Genomic DNA, 19,728 nt, shown 5'->3' with positions numbered 1-19,728 from the left:
CACATAAGACTTGTGGGTTAAAGTAGAAGTCTCCATTCAGTTTACCTGAACCCTCCATTTCCAGCTGGTGATAGAGGGTTAGACATTTTAAGAGCCAGAGATTGAAAATCCCCTGAGTCAACCTCATTACTACAAGGAGGAGCTGCCTCTGTCAGATACTAAGAACAAAGCCAACAACATACTGCAAAGCAAGATCTTTATTTCACTTTTTTCCCTTATGACCTTCCTCCCTCACCCACCAGCATATACACCAAAGGAGGGTGTGAAGCCAAGGGAGTCTTCAGTTTCTAAGCTGGGCAAAGGAGATGTTTCTCAGTAGGGGTCTCATGGAGCTCTTGCCATTCTAAATCCATCCTTCCCACACCTTGTTTGTGCCAAGAGTAGTAAGCTCTGGGTACCATATTGGTTTGATAGCCTGGAGCTATACACCACCCACCAGTACCCTGCAGGCTCAGTACAAACTCAGCCCAGTTGGGGAGAGTATGCTGGCATGTTGACTGTTTGAAAATTAGAAAGGAAAATCAGCCTCCTGTGTGAAATTTACTTTTAGTATGTTTTGAGGCATAAATTTAGAGGATTACAAGATAAAGAAAAAATGTAGAGCTTATATTAAATATTGCATGCTAAAATATTCTAAAATGGTCCAATGGGTTACTTATTTTTACAATCCAGATATATCCTCAAAGATTTTGTTTTCATTCATTTGTATTACTCTGATTTTGGAAGCCCAGCAAAAGCAAAATGCTTCATTAGTTGAACTCTACTGTAATTACTAAAGCTAATGAGAACAATATTTTGAATGCCAAAGCCAATTTATCAGCTACTTCTTGTAACAGAACAATTTATGTCTTTTTTCAGAGGAAGTCTTCGGTTCCTACTCCGCTCTGTGGTGGTCTCCAAACAGTACTTTTTTAGCATATGCCCAATTTAACGACACAGAAGTCCCACTTATTAAATACTCCTTCTACTCTGATGAGTCGTTGCAGTACCCGAAGACGGTGCAGATTCCATATCCAAAGGTCTGTGCTCCCGTTCGTTCAGTGGTTCTGTGATTTGATGGGAAGAGAATGGTTGCATTTAATCCCTTCCTGCTAATGAAAATATTGTCAGTCTCTCTTCAACAGCTTGCTGTGATTACTCTTGCTGTAGTCAACAGCATCTGGCAATTTTAAAGTATTTTTATTATCCCAGGAAAGAGTGTGATTTAAGGTTTTGTAATTTCTCCAAAAACTTTGAGAAATGACAAGCAGAAAAAGATGGTGAAAATGCTTTTGAGAGAGGTAGGGGGATGAAAATGTTTGAATGAAGGAAAAGAGAGGCTGTAATTGAATCAGAAGCTCATCTCATTTGTGGAAGTTGGAATGTGCCCGAGATGAAGTTGAAAAGCTTGGTTATATATCAGATTGTATTACTAATTAACGGGCTGCAGTACATGACTAGTTTTGGTGATTCTATTATATATTTGGCACTAATGTAAGTTTTGCACATCCTACATTTGTAATAATAGTGTCACATCTCGATTTTCAAGGCTCTTCTCCACCATCCAGCATGCCTGTTTATTAAAATTGAGAGCTTGGTTAAACAGTACAAATCAGGGGAAGGGGAGGCTAGAAGGGAGCCAGGGATTCTTCATTAGTATTATCATAATAATGGTCACAGTGTCATCTATCAGAAAATCTAATAAAGTGATTTTGCTGTAAGCAATTTGGAAAAAGAGATTTTTATTTTTACCAACTCACTTAATTTGCTTTATGAAAAGCTGCCATTTTAGGAAGGGAGAGGAAGTTAAAAGGAAAAAAGATCCGAGACTAAATATGGAGATGTGTTTTCAGTGGAATGTTATTTTTTGATGAGCAAAACTGGCAAAAAAGAAAAAAAAACACCATAAAATGCTCTCACTATAAAAAATCATATTATTTCTAACTAATCTGTCAATAGGATATCTGTGTGTGTATGTGTATATTTAAAAAGACTTTCTAAGCTTTGTCATAATATTGACTATAAGACTCTAACATGATGAACCTGGATGTGGAGTGGAAATGGTGGCTGCCTAATTAGCATCATTGGCTCAGGTACTAATTTTACTTGGTGGACTGTGTCTTTGGCAGAACACAAGGTGCTCTTCATAGAGACCACCAAAGACATTTTGTCCTAGGGAGTCATGGTATATTTGCGAATGATTGAATTGATTTTAAGAGATTTATTCTTGCTTACATGATGTACATAACTGATGAGTGTATAAACGTTCATTATTTAAATGGCAGAGCTTTGGACCTTCAAGTTTTACACATACACACACACACAAGTACATAATATGTTTCTGCCTGAATATGAAAAGGTTCCATCTCCTGACTCTCCCTTATGTTCATTTTATTCACATTAAATTGCTTTAAAGTGTCATTTGTTATAATTTTAGGGCCATAAAGCCCAGCCATTTTTGTGTAGTTTTAAGTTCTGTAATGACTGTATGCATGTGTGTGTGTGTGTGTTTGTGTGTGTGTGTGTGTGTGTGTGTGTGTGTGTGTGTGTGTATATATATATATATATATATATATATATATATATATATAGTATATATATACCAATTCCATGATTATTCCTAGGCAGGAGCCGTGAATCCAACTGTAAAGTTCTTTGTTGTGAATATCGACTCTCTCAACTCCACCACCAGTGCCATTTCCATGGAAATCACTGCTCCTGCTTCTGTGTCAACAGGGTAAGGCTCTTTGCTTCCACACTTGGGCTGGGGACAGTTCCACACTTCCTAGGAACATGTTTCAAACATGAATGGCAGACTCAGTCGCAGCATCCCTTTGTGTCAGCCAGACTGGCACTCATTCATTCTTCCACTGAGGACTCCTTGTTGAATCCCTCCTCCATGCCTTCAGGCTAGGCCCAGTTCTAGTGGTAGACATGCACAGTGAACAGGGCAGTCGGAGTAACAGGTGTTGTGCAGCCCACACTCAAATTAGAAGAGGCAGACAATAACCAGATAAACAAATAACTATAAAATGCCAGGTGGTGATCAATGCTGTGAGGAAAACCAAGGCAGGCCAAAGTCAATGTGCTGGGTGAGAGGAGGTTTAGGAAGATCCCTTTGATAAGGTGAACTGTGAGCAGTGATTGAAGAAAGGGAGGGGTTGGTCCACATGGATACCTGGGGATGCAGCATTGGGCAGAGGGAAAAGCACAAAGGCCCCTGGGGCAACACAGTGGGGGGCCTCAGAGGAAGTGCAGGGAAGCCAGTGACTGGAGCCTCCTGACTGAGCAGAGTGTGGTAAGAGATAAGGATCTCACAGAACAGTAGGCCATGGGCAAGACCTGAAGCAGTTCAGAGAAACTGGATTCAATTTAGGAACCCCCATGACCATATTGTGTGCCCCACAATGTCATTGCTTCAGTGACCCTGGAACTTTGAAATATTGCCATTAAGCATCTTCAGACACATTTATTTTCCTGTAAAGAAACAATGCTGGGTGCAATTTGTGGCTACCTCGTAAGTTTTTATTTATTCCCATTTTCATTATGTATATTGGCTTTGTGATTGTTTTTAAATAGGAGCTAGGATATATTGAGTGCTCACTGTGGGCCAGATGTAGGACTTTATCACATGCCAGATGTAGGACTTTATCTCTCTTTCCAACTGTTATTACTGTATGCCTCTTTTACAGATAAGAAAGTGAAGCCCAGAGGTTAAAAAAAAAAAAAAAAAATGGCCAAGTAGCACTCTGTATTCAAACCTGTTTTTCTGGAGATATTACATACAACTCCTCCCCCGGCCCCAGTGAATACAGATAGTGCCCTCAGATTCCTGAAGGCATTATCAGAGCAATAGGGAAGCATCTGATTTCTCTGGGGTTACTTAACTATCAGACATGCTACGATTGTGCTCTCTGATTAGTATTCTTTAGCTTGGATAGAAATATCTGTATACACTTATTTATTCCAAGAGGGGACTCGATTGCCAGTAAATTAAAAAAAAAAAATCCCTGACTTTGTTCAAAGGTGTAAAATTTTACTCAACAGTTCTAAAATTGACTGGTTCCATCCAGGGACCTCTTCAACACTGATTGAAGACTACTATTTACAATCCCAAGCATGTGCAGGGAAAGTCTGTGTCCTGCTAGCTCTTATAATCAGGGACAGATATAAAACATTCAGATAAATTTCTGCAAGAGTGAGGTGACATAACATAGGCTGGAGGCATTCCAAGGAAGGGAGACAGGTTTTCCATGACCCCCCCGGGTTCAAGGAAAGCATCCTGAAGAATGCACAGATGGAGCAGTTATGATTCCAGCAGGGCACAGAGAAGAGGAAGGGCACCAGGGTGGAACTAACAGGGCGTGGGAATCATGGGCTCTCTGGGGAAAGCCCAGCAGTGCCTGGTATGACCTCTTGATCTACAACCAAAGTCTGTCTGCAGAGAGGATAGATAAGCCATGGGCTCCTGCTAAGAAAAATATTCCATCTGGAAGGAAGTGTAGATCTCACCAGTTTATAAACTTTTATTTAAGGACTCGGAAAGCTTTGCTCCCGTGAGATATTATTAGAAATGCACAAAAAAATAAATAAATAAAAATGGACAATTGCCACTTGTGCTGGTGAGGCTAACCTTGCCCCCCTCTCCTCCTCTGGGAGTCCCAAGAGATGAGGTCAGTAGGACTTGGAGGAGTCCCAAAAGATGAGGTCGGTAGAACCTGGAGGAGTCCCAGAACACAGTCAACTCCACTGTGAGAGAGCTGAGGCTCAGACAGGCAAAGTCATTGGCTCAACTCTCACAACAAGTTATTGTGGGAAATGGGAATAGGACAGAGGTCTGTGCTTCCCAGGATCAAATAACTAAATAGTGGAGTTAAAATATATTGAGCGCTTGTGGGCCAGACTAAACTCCGTGTTCTGCCCTTACTCTCTCATTTATTCCCCGTGAACAGCCTAAGGGGTCATTTTACAGCCATCTCATAGATGATCCCACTTAAAAATCACTTTCCAAAGCACAGTTTGTGAAGTGCTGAGCTCAGGAAACTTATCCAACTTTAAGGACTTATTTATTGCCCTCAATGAATTAATCATTAATTCTTTCTGCTTTGTAGTTCTTTAAGCCTCGGGCTGTCTTGTTCACTGTGAATGTTTTACGTGCAGGACCCAGGGAATCCATGAATCCATGTAGGTTATGCCTACATACAAACTGCCTAGCCCTCTCAGCTGTGTTACCCCCTCATTCACTAGTTCCAGGAATGGGTGGCTTTGCTAGGACCAGCATTGTCCTTTCTTCCTCTATCCATGTTTTCCTCAGTCAGTTTCCTGTTATCCGTGTCCCTTTGTCAAAAGAGCTTCCAGCAAGTGAACCCCTGTAGGAGGATGAGACTGATTGTGGTTTTGATAGAAACTAGCAGAAGTAGGTAGAAATGGGTGGATGTGTTACTTCTGTGATAACAAGTGAGAAGGGCATCAGGTCACTTTTCCAAGAACACTGGCAAGCCTCTCTGCTACCCTTATTGGTTTAGTGCTAAGGTTGATTAGTTAAGCTGCTAATGTGTACTGGGAGTTTTTAGAACTCAAAATATGAGAGGAAAAAGCATATAATGAAAAATTATAAAACTCCTGTTTTATTTAGAGCAATACTTACATTGCCAACTAACGTAAGACAAGTTCAACAGGGTAGGAACCAATTTTAAGATTTCCAGTGCCTAGCAGGGTGCCTAGGACAAAGCTAGTACCCATTTGATATGTGTAGAATAAATTATTAGATGTGTGGATGGATGGATAAGGTGGGTTTTCCTGGTGACTTTGTTTGTAGAGCTTATGAGAATTCCTAAGCTCCAAAGACAGCCTTCAAAGTGACTTTGCCTAGCAATCCCTCTTTTCTATCTCCCCCCAAACATCTGTAAATTCTTTGACTTGAGAAGGGTGTGTTTTACTGAGGCAACCCCACCCAACATCTGCCAATGGCTCTGGAGGCCCATCTAACCGGGATAATGACACACCCTACCAGTGTTCTCTCTGCGCCTGGGGGACACAGTAGATAAAGACTTGCTCTCTGGAATAGTGGATGACCTTTGGACTATAAGGTCATCAACTCTGAGATTGTCACTGGAGGAAAACTAGTTCCTGGAAAACTATAACACCTGCAGGAAAGGAGGCAGATTAGGGCTTGAAGGCTACCAAGGCTGCATCCCTAATATCTGCTGTGTTCCACTAGCCCCACCCATTCCTCTTCTCAGTGATTTGTCAGCAGACCCAAGAGGGTTGGCATCCTTATCAGAGCAGAGGGTGGCATGGAGCCTGAGGCCAGCACTGGCAGTACGCCTGCTTCCTCTGGTGATTCACTGAATTAATCACTCCACGATTTAAAGTTGCTCTTAGTAGCAATTTTCCCTCCAATATCCTTTCCAGTTAGTAATGCATACCTTATTTTAAGTAGCCTTCATGTTTCCTAAAAGAAACATTTACACAAATTAGGGGCATGAATATCACCTAAGAGACTTTATTAAATGCCAACACTTTGCAAGGCTTTGTGCTAGGACAGTCACTCTACAAGGAGAGTCCCTGTAAGTGTGATGTTCAAAATCAAGTCCCTCTCCGTGAATGCAAATGTGATTTGCTTTATCCAATTCAGTCTACACCCAACTTTCTAGTAAAAATAAATAAATAAATTTCATTGAGTGAGGAATGTTATGCTGAAAAGGAACAATGAGGTCAAGCTAACCAGCAGTTTCCCAGAGTGTCAGGCAGAGCCTGTGCCTTGGGAGTGAGCGTGAACAGGAAAGCCAAAGCCAGCCCAGCCACTTGATCTGAAAACTGACTCCAACACTCTGCAGTTGGGTGATCTTGGGCAAGTTACTTAACCTCTCTGCACTTCTATTTCCTCATCTGCAAAACATGAACTACAAGGACACAGGTGGTCATGGGTTTTTGTCAACCACTTAGAACATTTTCTGGCTCGGAGTAGATACCACATGGGTGTGAACTCTTATTGTTATGTCCAGAAATTACTCTGTTGCATTAGCATTTAAATCAACCATATTCCCCTCGGACAGATCCAGCTCCAGAAGTTTGAAGAGCTGTGGAGTCACTGTGTCTAACTCTGGTAAACAGTCCAGGCTCCGAGGAAGCCGCACCTGCAGCCCCTCTTCCTCCCTCCCCCAACCACTATAGAGAGAAAATATGCTCAATATTTGCCTCTTTCTCTTTGCAGAATAAAACCAGCACGTAGCATGTAAAGCGTAGTTGAGAGTCTGCTTGTTGAATGTTTCTGGTGTGAAGTGGAGTCTTAAACCTTTCAGTAAAAAGTTCAGTTGAGCCATTGGTTTATATCTTTTTCATGACCCTGATATCTCAGCCTGGCATGATCTTGGCTCAGGGCTGCAATTGAAGAGAAGTGTGTTTAGAAGAAAAGTCAAAACTGACTGTTTGTTCCACTGATGAACTGCCTTTGCTGAGCACTCACAGGGTACAGAGTACACAGTGGGCCGTGGAGAGTGGCAAAGGTAGTAGAGGATCCAGGGTCATTAATCTTTATCTAGAAATGGGCAGGAAAGATGGTTAATGCACGTGAGTTTCCTGGCTGACTTCCCAAATTCCACTACTCAATGTTTTCAAATAGGAATGGTTGTTTTACAGTGCTTATTTCTAAACTGAGGTATAATTTATGGCTTTTAGTAGATAAAGCCACTTAGTACCAGTGACTCACTGACCATGGAAAAGTGTTCCCTTGCCCCCCCACCCCCACCCCACCTTCCTTTTCTTCCACCAGAACCCTTTGAAAGGGGAAAAGTGTTTCTGGATCCCAGTTTCCTAATCTATGCCCATGGAATCCTACAGAATTTTGTATATGGTAATAGAAAGCCTTTTTTTTTTTTTCAGAGTGAGAGGTATATGATTTTAATGATTATATGAAAGGTTTTTGAACAATTGTGTAGAATTGGGGTTAGCCCACTAGGGTCCATGGGCTAAATCCCATCTGCCACTTGCTTTGTATCATCCATCCACAAGAATATTATTATGTTTTTTAATGGTTAGGAAGAAAACTCAAAGCAAAAATATCTATTTCATGATGTGAAAAGTATAGAATAGTTACATTTCATCTTTTTTTGGAAGCATAGTCACTCTCATTTGTTTTAAGTATTGTCTGGGCTTCCATGCTACAAAGACAGAGTTCAGTGGCCATGACAGAGAACATAATGATTAATACACTTACTATCTAGCCCTCAGCTAAAATTTCCTTACCCCTGGTCTAGAAAGTTAATTTCAATAATCTTCATTTTCTGTCTTCTTTTTCATTTTTCCATTTTTCTTTGCAAGGATTTATCACCTCCTGGATAAGATTTATTTGCCTTCCCATCCTCTCTTTGATGCCTCTATGTTGTGAACACAGATGAGTTAGATTTAGATGAGGCACCCTTACTCCCAGGCATGCAAAGAGGCACTCTCTGGTTCTACAGCCTGGCAATTTGTGATAAGCTCTGTGAGGCTGACATTTGGTATGGCAACAGGGGTTTCCAAGAAAACATCGTTGACCAGGGACACTTAAGCTGAGACCTGAAGAAATAGGATGTGACAGTCATTTCAGACAAATGGGAAGAGGAAGAAGGCTGCAGAGCCCCTTAACAAGCAAGAAGAGGGCTGAAAGGGGAAGGAGTTGCTGTGTGTGGAATGTGACCCTCTGCTGCATGAAGGGCTTTGGTCTTTCAGTACCTGCAACCTGCAGAGGGAGAGGATGCAGGCACAGTGACACCAGGAGCATTAACCCATGGAGTGTCCTAGAGAATCTGGGAGGGGCCTAAAGTGCTTTATCCTAAGGCCCCCAGTGCTCATATTTGTTGTGTGATTCAGTGTCTGTGAAGGGCGTGGAAACAGGAACCCATCTCTGTGAGTTCTGAGGAAGGACAGAGCTATTTAGAACACAACTCAGGAGAGGTGGGTTTTTTGTTTTTTACCCCTGGAGGGCTGCATTCCACAAGAATATAGTCTGTTTGGAAAGCCAGCTGTCCAGAAGAGAGGACAGGCACCACTGGGTGGGGTTAGAGCAAGCAGAGCATTTTAGAAAGTTTGGAGTGGACCAGGCGCTAGAGAGGAGTGATTTGTGAATAGTCATCCAAAATCATACTGGAGGAGGGGCAAAAAGGGAAAATTAAAGAAACTATCCAGAGCACATAACGTTAGGGAGTCTAGCAGCACAGTAAATTATGAATTCCACGCATTTCACTATAAATCAGAGAGGGGTTCCAAAACTGTTTGCAGGTATGTGTTGGGGAGGATGCATTGCTAGAGCTATCTCTATTTGTATAAATTTAAGTTGAAATATTGCAGGGCTTCTTAATTTCTTCACAAGGTTCATGTTTTGACTCTTGAAAAAGGCTTTTATTTGTTGTCATTTTGGGGGTTTTAGTACTTTTTTTTAAGGATATAATTCTTAGAGTTTCAAAGTTCATGGAAGTGTGAGTCAATTTTTTTTTCTCCATTTGAAAATGAAGTTGAGAAAAGGGTCAGCTGCAGTTTCACACTAATAGGAAGAATTTTCTGGAGATGCACGTCAAATTACCAGAAAATACTCACATCTCAGCCAGTGTTGTTCCCTCAAGACAACAGAGAGGAGAGGAGAGAGATCACCCTCGACACCCTGGTACCACCAGGGCCACGTTTAAGACTCAGTTAATCCTGAGCATATGGTTCTAGTCGAGTATGTTAAACCACTGTGGGATTTTGCTACAACTTTTCTTGTGGGATATATTTTAATTTCCATTCAAAATTAAATTGCACTTTAAACTTAAGGAAAGGTAAAACATGATGGTATTGAATGGTATTCTTACCCACTAAAAGTTCTAATTCCCATTAGGATTGATTTATTTTTACTGAGTAAAATGTTTGTATCAAGGTCTGGAACAAATTCATTCTGTGTTATGTTTCTCCCACCACCACCACCCCAACCCTCCTTCCTTCCTTCCTTCCTTCCTTCCTTCCTTCCTTCCTTCCTTCCTTCCTTCCAGGGATCACTACTTGTGTGATGTCACATGGGCTACACAAGAAAGAATTTCCCTGCAGTGGCTCAGGAGGATTCAGAACTATTCTGTCATGGATATTTGTGACTATGATAAGAACAACATTAGATGGAATTGCATATTGGTAAGATTGGGTCAGGATACTCTGCTTGTCATCAGTGTAGACTTTAAACTCGAGTAATGAATGGGAATCAGGAAATGAAGTTTGATTTTCTATTCTCTCTGACTCCATGTTCAACCCTGAGGCAGTGATCAGTTTGATGATTAGATCACCTGATATTCATTAGGGCTTCTGTTTCACCTTCCCTCTCTACCCATACTGTTCAGTTTGGGTTTGATCTCTTGGGAAAGGGAAAGGAGGTGACTGGAATGCAGAAGGTAAAATCTCATGTCAGTATTCAAAAATGCAAAGAGGACTAGGGGTTGCAATTGCAACAAAGTGCATTGGAACAGAGAAATATAGGATATTGAGAATGACTGGCTGGATATGTAAGAAAAAGAAATATTGAGGCAGGAAATCCATTACCATAAGCAGGAAACAGCTTTAGAACTTAAATAAATAACTACCAGCCTGACAGGATGGCAACACTGAGGCAGACTTAGGGTTGATTGACCTTGAAGTCCTGGGTTTCAGGGGGAGTCCCAGCTTAGGAGACCGTGAGCAGAAGACCATGAGTCAAAGGGAACCATAAAGCCCCTTTGGAGCCAGCAGCCTCAAGAAGGGTAGAACCCAGACAAGATTTGCTAGCATATAACCAGGCCTCTGCAAGCCTCCCTGTCTGGTCATGGGCCTGTGCCTATGCACCTTCCTGCCTGCTCCCCTTCCTGGCTGAGCACAGGAAGATTCTCACCTCAGAGAGCTTGAGCACCCCATGTCTTGACTCACTTTATTCATTTATTTATGCAAGAAACATTGAGTGCTCTCAAATGTATAATGTTCCAAGCTCTGTGCTAAGCCATGCATATTTTAAAAAATGATTTAGACAGCATTCTTGTCCCTAAAATGTTTCTGTTCTGGTAGGGAATTCCATTACAAAAATAAATCATAAGGTAAACCGTTTATTGAGCACTTATGTCATGCCAGGCACTGTGGAGACTGAGGCTCAGGAAATTTAAGGAGCTTGCTCAGGTCACAGGACACAGCTGAAACTCAAACAGCAAAATCCAAGCTCTTTGATTCCTGCTCATTAGATCCCTGTAATGTTAGAATATTGTGCCATAAAAGCATCTAATCAAGGTATAACCCACCTGGCCCCCAGTAGAGACATCCCTCAGGCAGGCAGGGTGGGACAAGGAGTAACATAGGAGAGACATAGAGGAGTCTGGAATAAGATGCCATATATGAGTAGATAAGGGCAAAAGGCTTATCTACACAGAGGGCTGTGCTAAGTATCTAGTGTGAATAAGTTGGGGCATAAGGGACTGTGGTATTTATGACCAGGGGCGGGGGACAGAAACAGGGGTGGACATTGAGGATAGAGATACACACGCTCAGACTCAGGTACGATTCTGAGTTTGGACTTACATGGTAAGAAATAGGGACAGTGTAAGGTAATAAATCAGAGAGTGTCATAAAGATAATATCTGTTGCCAAATGAGGTCAGCTGGAGGCTTAGCAGGGTGGATAGTAGGCCCGAGGGAGAAAAGATAAGCAATGTCCAGAAGATCATGTCAGTGGACCAAGGAAAACCTGCCAAAGACATGAACAAAGGCAGTCATGGTGGAGAAGGTCAGAGAAGTCAAAGAAAGGGGCTGAGGAGGTTGACTGTGAGCAGTGTAGTAATCTAGAAGTCCTCCCAGGTGTCTGGCATGGGTGGGTAGAAGGATGGAGGAACATGAACAGGCTGGTAGAGATGGAGAATAGAGAAGGAAATTACCTTTGGTTCTGTACGTGTTGAACTTCACACATCAGGAGGGCAGTGTAGGGGGTAGAGCTAGGACAGAGCTCTAGGCAAGAGAGGGAAATGATCTAATGTAATTACAAGAAAAATACTAACATAAAGGAAAATAGGTGAATGGAGATAGTTTTCAATTATTTTATTAAGTGTAATTTTGTTATATTACCACAGATTATGGCTAAAGAATAGATGACATCATCTCACTCCTCTCTGAAATGCTGTCCTTGTGTTTTTTCCCCTTCCTAGGCACAGCAACACACAGAAACAAGTTCTACAGGCTGGGTTGGAAGAGTAAGTACTATGAGTTCCAGGATTTTATGTGCTAAGGGCCAGCTACGCAGAGCTATTTAATGGGTAGGCATTGTACATTGGGGACCTATGTTATTTGCTATTAATAGAGATGTCAGTTGACCTGTTTCTTAAAATATTGGAGATGGTCCCTACAGAGCTATCTCTTTATGAAGGATATAGAGCATACTGAGTTGGAAAAAGTAAGGGGACAAGTGAAAAACCCACAGCAGAGCAGGCAAAACAAAACACATACTCCAGGCAAATTGTAGCTCCCAGTCAGTTAAAAAGCAACCATTGCTGAAAGGCAGCCAAGATGCCGAATATGCTTGTTGACCTCATATTTGAAGTTATGTGCTTTAAAGGCAGAAAACACAGTTTCCATCCCAGCCTGGACAAATGCCTAAGGAGATGTGACTACAACTAGCAGAAACTCAGCACCAACCACACAACGCCCGCTACGCACCTCTCTTTGGAAGAAATTGTGCTCGTGTGAGTTCACACTTTATTAGGCACCCAGATGCAGAGCTTTATCCAGGAAAGCATGGTGACCCTTGGAGACTTCTCATGCTTCCCAGTCCTGCTGCATTATATGCACATTGCTCAGAATTACCAGCCACATATTGCTCGAAACCATGGAATGGAACGCGTACATGAAGGAGCTCTAGCCATCGAGACACCCCACGTGAAAGATGAAGACTGACTCGCACCTAATTTTTGTGACCACTTCTATAAATCCTCCTTGGAGAGGGAAACAAAGCAACACAAAAATGGAAAGATTTCACAACTCTTGGGTCATAGAGGAGAGGGCCCAGTTCGGGAAGATGAATCCTTCCGGGGGGCTCAGAGCTCTGAAGCATTCACATGTCCTTTTTCTTCAGGCATTGATTGGGCAGAGGGGAGACGTTTGCCAACATGAAAAGTGGTTTCCTCCATGGCAAGAGACACGCTACACTTCCTCACGACTCTTTGAAAAAAATATGTTTTTTCCTCTCTGTATTTAACCAGACAGATGCCACTTTTCACACATTCCTACTAGGCACAACTCCATCCAGGGGAAACAGGGAAATGTATTAAAAAGATAAGGCTGTGAACACAGGTCTAGAGAGGGGAATGTGTTTCAGAGCTCTGTAATGAGAACACCAAGTGTACTGCACGCCTCAGCTTGCTCCATAAATGAATTCACTTGAATCACTAAATAGAAGAGGGAAGCGTGTTTCTTCCTTCCCAAAATGGGAGCTGATGAGAGAGGAAACATCGAGGGCGAAGTGAACCAACAATTTTAAAAGACCATCTCCTACCTGCTCTCAAATGCAGCTAGGAAACAGAAATCGTAAAACAACGTACTCCTTTCGGGCTTGGAAAGACACTCTTCTACTTAGGCTACATTATATTCTGAGCACTATCTTTAATTGAACAGTAAAAAAAAAAAATGAAGATTTTATTCTATATTTCTATGCAACCTTTTTTGGGTAAATTGTTGATCATACCTCACAAAATGAAAAGGCTTATAATAAAAAGAATTCTATGAATGCTTCCACATGAAGTATACAACAGGCATTCCTATGGTATCTCGTCTAGAAATGGTTAAGCCTGGATTTCAAAAAGAAATATGTGTAAAAAGAGGAACAAAAAATTCCCCCAAACTACAAAACCCCTCCAACCTGAAGCAGGCAAAGAATAATAGGAAAGCACCTTTGTGACACTGAGGAAAGTTACATCTTGAACAAAGGTGGATGCTGGGAACACACTGATCCATGGAAGTCACTGTCCTTTACGGAGAGAGGATACCCTAAAATAACAGGAGCTATTTATATTTATTGAATGTCCTGTGCAAATGTCTTTATATGCATTCTCTTATTTACTCCTCACAAAAAAAAATTACTTAGGGGTTTGGTCTTTTCATCCATATTTTATAAAAGAGACCTTCTAGCTGCATTTGGGTTGTAAATGAAGCATGGGATTTTGAGCATAGGTTAAGAAAGGACTTTGTGAGACTAAAGTTGGTACTCAAATAAGACTTCTGCAAAGTAGATATATATGTGGTGCTTTAATGTTTAATTGCTCTCAATTATTTTCTAGTTTAGGCCTTCAGAACCTCATTTTACCTCTGATGGCAATAGCTTCTACAAGATCATCAGCAATGGAGAGGGTTACAAACACATTTGCCATTACCAAATAAACAAGGAAGTGAGTATTCTTGTGTAATTTATTTCAAGTTGACCACCTTGTTTTGAAAACTAATTTGAAGAAGAAATCATTTGGTAAAGTCGATTAATGTGGACAAATAGTCCAATTTCAATTCTTTTGTATTAGAGTGAGGTGGAATGGGACGTGGACACCCCAAAAGAAATCTCATTCCTATTTTAATTCCTGACATAAGTGATTTAATCCTCTACTTACCTGTGATCAGAGAGAGAAAGAGTCTAATAAATCTCTTATTTAAAAAACCCCATCAGGCCTGCACATTTATTACAAAAGGAGCCTGGGAAGTCATTGGGATAGAAGCTCTTACCAACGATTATCTGTAAGTATGCTAATAATTGATAGGATATAAATCCATTCATCACAATCTAGCCCTCTTTGCACAGAAGTAGGGAAAAAAATCTCTGAAAAAATACAGAGTAGTCTATCTGGAATGTTTTCAATACTTTTTTCTTTTTAACATACGGAAGCCTTAATGATTTTCACATATGCGCAGCAGATTTGATGCCATGCCACCAAGCAGCTCTACCTCTTGCTCTTACCTGCTTTACATCTCAAGAGCTGCAGCCTCTTGCTGGATCGTCCCTGTGCACTAGCACTCGGCTTTCTGTGAGCCTTCAGCTGGCACTGAATGTTTGGAAGGCTTGGAAAGGCAGTGTTATCTGCCCATGCCTCAGCCTTTCTCTTTGGTTCATGGAGAACTTTGCTGACGCTATCCACTACCCTGTGAGCTGGTGGCAGAGGGAATGTTATTCTCCATTAGAATCTTAGGTACTTGTATGGTTCTTTATTGGCCTCATTAACGGAGGAATTTTGCCACTGCCCGAAGTAGTTTCTAAAGCCCCTTTCCAGAAATGGTTCTGCCACTCTCTGGAAAGATGGGGCTCCTGACATCTAGAAGTTGATGGCATAAGACAGAAAATATGGAAAACAGGACTGAAAACAGGGTTTCAATTTCAGGCTGCTTGTCCAGTCGTATTTTTTTCTACAAAAAAAAAAAAAAAAAAAGCTTATTTTGAGCCTTCACTTGTCATTTGACTTAAAGAAGAAATCCCAGGATTAATTTTGCTCTGTTAGGAAAAACATGTCCTTTGACAGAGAGGAGGGCTTCTAGGTGGCGGGGCAAAGATGTGAGGATGGCTTGTGAGCACTCTTGGGCCTGCTGCTTGACCTCAGGGGACGCTTCTGATATTTTTAAAAAGCAGAATTGATATGTATTTCATTTGTTTTTTTCCAGATACTACATTAGTAATGAATACAAAGGCATGCCAGGAGGAAGAAATCTCTATAAGTAAGAGCTCTGTCAAGTTATGGACTTCAATCATGTTTTGCCTATGAACAATTTGTAGACTCCCTTTAAAAATTTTTTTGTCTTGTCCTAATATTAAATTAGAATTGCTGCCAACTATTTTTATTCTCTCATAAATCAACCTGCGTGTCACTAAAGAGAATGAGTTTATTAGCTGTTTTGTGACATTTCCAAACAATGGGAGATTTGAGGTTATTACTAACTCATATAATTCACGTTTAAAAAAAAAAGAAATTGGAGGATGGTTTTGGTGTTCTGAATACTCTAAATCTAGAGTGTGACATTATTCAAATTTTTTCCTCTCCTTGGTCCTTTCATTGAGCACTTAACTTTCCACTGTTGGTTTTACAGAATCCAACTTAATGACTACACAAAAGTGACATGCCTTAGTTGTGAGCTGAATCAAGAAAGGTGTCAGTACTATTCTGTGTCATTTAGTAAAATGGCAAAATATTATCAGCTGAGATGTTCAGGTAAGTTGACGCCCACTGAAAGGTCGGCCAGAGGCTGCAGGGACTCGTGGTCCTCAGGAGTAGCTCTCTCCACTCCCTCAGCTAATATGACCCCTGTCTCAGGGCTTCCCTTTACCACCCTCCTGGTCCCTTCTTCCCATGCCCAAGATATTCCTTCCAATGTCCAGTTTGTAAATCATTGTTTCTTCTCTGCTCAGTTCTCTCCTTTTGAACCCCGGGGGGCTGTTGTAAACACCTCAGTCCCTTTTTATCCACTCACTTTTAAGTGGTGAGTTTAAAACCACTTTTACTTTCCCTTTGGAGACTTACTTCCTATATATTCCTTCTTCCTTCTTATATATCTTCTATATATGTCTTCTCTACAGATTGTGCATTTTCAAATATTTATTTTATGAACTCACCCCTTTAAATGAGAAGCCATGACTAGTGCCTGTCACTCAGTGTGCTCATAGCTTTATCTTCTGTTGCTATTGCTATTATTATTTATTTATTTATTTTACAAATGAAGAAACTTGGGCAAGGAGAGACACAGCACCTAGTGTAAGTTGCACAGCATCTATAGAGGATTCACACCCAGGCCTCTGCCTCCTGAGCCCTCTTTCTTTTTAAAATTAAAATTAAAATTATTATTATTATTATTATTATTATTATTATTATTATTATTATAGTTGTTAATGGACCCTTTCTTTCTTTCTTTCTTTCTTTCTTTCTTTCTTTCTCTATTTATTTATTTATATGTGGTGCTGAGAATCAAACCCAGTGCCTCACACATGCCAGGCAAGTGCTCTATCACTGAGCCACAACCCCGGCCCCTGAGCCCTCTTTCTAAAAAATTGAGTGAGGCTACCTCTTAAGTGAGAGAAGGAATGTGGATATTCTGAAAAGAATTGTCAAAATGGCAAAAAAAAGATGACTCTGAACAGTTTTCTGAATCTTTCTTCCCAAGTGTATTTTCTTTATTATTTATTTCTGTGGTTCTTCACCATCGCTGTTTCTTGTCCCCCTTTCTTGGGTGTGTACTTTATACTAAGCACTGTGCTAAAAGCTGTATATTCATGATCTTGTTTCATCCTTAAGAAAATTCTGCAAAGTAGATATTATTATCTTCTTCCTTTTTTTTTTTTTTTTTGTAGTGAGGAAATTGAAGCATACATCTGTTGTCTATGTGACTTAGGAGGCACAGGGCAACTCAGCCAGTATTCAAACCCAGGTCTGGATAGTGTCTTCACTGTGGTTTCAATCAAGTATGAAAATTAATATTATCATCCAAATGCATCAGAATTAACTAGCTCACAAAATAGCTTTTCTATACATTACCTTCCACTCTGCAACTACCACAGTTGGGATAAATAGTGAAGATATGGGCTTGTGAGAAAAACACTTTTCCATGCCAGAAGGAAATCGCTTATCCAAGTCAGGCACTGCAGATGTGCTTCCTGGCTCCGGGACTCCTCAGGAGTGGGCATGATGGGGGACCCACCCTCCTTCAGGTGCGGCTGGCTCCAGAGCTCGGCTAGCCTGCTGCCCAAAGAGTGCAGGGTCTGGAGCTGCTGAGATCAGCAAGGTTTCAGAGTGGATTCAGAGTGGGGAGGATGGCAGCTCCCATTTCAGCTCAGTGACAAGGAAATGCAGCATAGAGGTGGTAACGTACTCAAGCCCAGCAGGGCAGAGGTTCATTCCCACCTAATTCTACTGAGCCCTGTTCCTTTGCAGTAATACACCTTGTATCCAATTGCAGTTATTTTAAGGATCAACTACCACCATTTATTAAGTTTCTTATCCACTATGATATTTATTATGTCTTCTATCAAAGGTAAATGGTAATAAAAGAGAGATTTAAAAAGTTATGTATGGGGCTGGGGATGTGGCTCAAGTGGTAACGCGCTCGCCTGGCATGTGCGGAGCACTGGGTTCCATTCTCAGCACCACATAAAAATAAAAATAAAAATGTTGTGTCCATCGAAAACTAAAAAATAAATATTAAAAAATTCTCTCTCTCTCTCTCTCTCTCTCTCTCTCTCTCTCAAAAAAAAAAAAAAAGTCATGTATGCCATTCTCATCTAAAACATATTTTTCCCTGATTGTGTTAACAGGCCCTGGTCTGCCTCTCTATACTCTGCATAGAAGTACAAATGATCAAGGTAATTTCTCATACCTCACCCTTCATTTGCTTGTAGGAAAGTGCATGTGAAGAGGACTAACATGTCCTTAGCATTGTGTGTTTTCCCTTGGCTTTAAAGTATCTTCACAACAACCTGAGCAAAAGGTTTATGACCCAAAGTATGTACAGTTCAATCCGCGCATTTTGTGTTTGCTGAGTATTGCATTGCTCATTATTGCATAATCTAAATTCTTCACCTTGCAATGAATTTCTGTTGCTTCATTTATTTACTCAGTACTAAGAGTCCTGGAAGATAATTCAGCTTTGGATAAAATGCTGCAGGATGTCCAAATGCCTTCAAAGAAGCTGGACTTTATTATTTTGAATGAAACAAGTAAGTTAAATTTCTCTTGGAATAATACTTTTCATGGAAACACCAGTAAATATGACTACTGTGATAATCTGAAAATATATCTTTTATATCATATAAATATAATTTAGAAGTTTATTTTTCCAAAAAATGTTCTGACACAGATCTACTACTTTTGAATTTTTTCATCGTAAAAAAATAACAGCACCTTATATAAAATATATTTTGTCAAGAGGAAAGATGTTTGGAGAAAATGCACTACTACTAATTCAGTTTTATCCTGCTAGTAACTATTCTACGGGTAGCTATACATTTAATTAATGTCATCCTAATATGTTTCTCCTTTAAACCAATAATTGGAAAATATCTGAGATGATTATAGTTTCAAATTGGGGCTCTCTATAAAGGGCTGAAATTCAGTCTCAAGAGAGAAATCTTTATTTTTTCTATACCTCCTCCCCTCTCATAGTTGTCATATGACTGGGCTTGGTCGACTAATCCTGGATCCCATTCACTGAGAACAATAGGTTTCTTTGAGTAGGAAATTGTGTTTGTTGGTTAGTTTTCATTTCTCCACTAAGGGCTAACAACTTATAGGGAAGGGAAGAATCCATCTGGGTTCATTTAGCCTGGATGCTTTTTATAAATTTTGCATATAATAGGAAATATTCAACTCATTTCATTTTAAGGACAAGACAGGCCCTTGAGAGTGTAGGTACTTCTGAAGAATATCTTAGGGCAGGGGTGCTCAAATAAAACATGCTTGTGAGTCACCTGGGAGCTCGTTAACATTTACATTCTGGCCCTGCGAGTCAGGTTGACTGTCCAGGTTCTAGCATTTAGAGTAAGCTCCTAAGTGATGACGGTGTTTTCAAACCTCTAAGTCATAAACTTAGAGCTTCTCAATGCTGACAAGGCCTGGTGCAGAAGCGTTGAGTACTGGATGTGACATTCTATTCCAGTTGGTAAACAGTGGGGATACCTGAAGGGTTTAGGATCAGGGAAGCCACATGAAAGGGAAAACTGATAGGGATTGCAGGGTAGAGCTTTCAGACAAAAGAGGGTCTGATAGGAAAAGAGGGCTAA

The 19,728-nt window shown here is 40.7% G+C and overlaps 1 protein-coding gene across 1 annotated transcript in view; it reads left to right on the top strand.

Annotated features, from left to right (window-relative positions):
• The window catches only part of Dpp4 (dipeptidyl peptidase 4), an 80,574-nt gene that overhangs the window by 37,827 nt on the left and 23,019 nt on the right, over positions 1-19,728 (top strand). The window contains exons 9-18 of the mRNA XM_015479253.2: positions 859-1,019; positions 2,604-2,716; positions 9,987-10,122; positions 12,143-12,187; positions 14,267-14,374; positions 14,644-14,711; positions 15,627-15,680; positions 16,050-16,171; positions 18,265-18,312; positions 18,568-18,666. Of these exons, the coding sequence (XP_015334739.1) occupies positions 859-1,019; positions 2,604-2,716; positions 9,987-10,122; positions 12,143-12,187; positions 14,267-14,374; positions 14,644-14,711; positions 15,627-15,680; positions 16,050-16,171; positions 18,265-18,312; positions 18,568-18,666 (954 nt within the window). The remainder of the gene's footprint in view (positions 1-858; positions 1,020-2,603; positions 2,717-9,986; positions 10,123-12,142; positions 12,188-14,266; positions 14,375-14,643; positions 14,712-15,626; positions 15,681-16,049; positions 16,172-18,264; positions 18,313-18,567; positions 18,667-19,728) is intronic.

This window comes from Marmota marmota, unplaced genomic scaffold (assembly GCF_001458135.2).
Source record: "Marmota marmota marmota unplaced genomic scaffold, marMar, whole genome shotgun sequence".
NCBI classification, from domain to species: Eukaryota; Metazoa; Chordata; class Mammalia; order Rodentia; family Sciuridae; genus Marmota; species Marmota marmota.
Note: the sequence above shows the minus strand (reverse complement) of the source record. Positions and strands in the feature narration are given on the sequence as shown.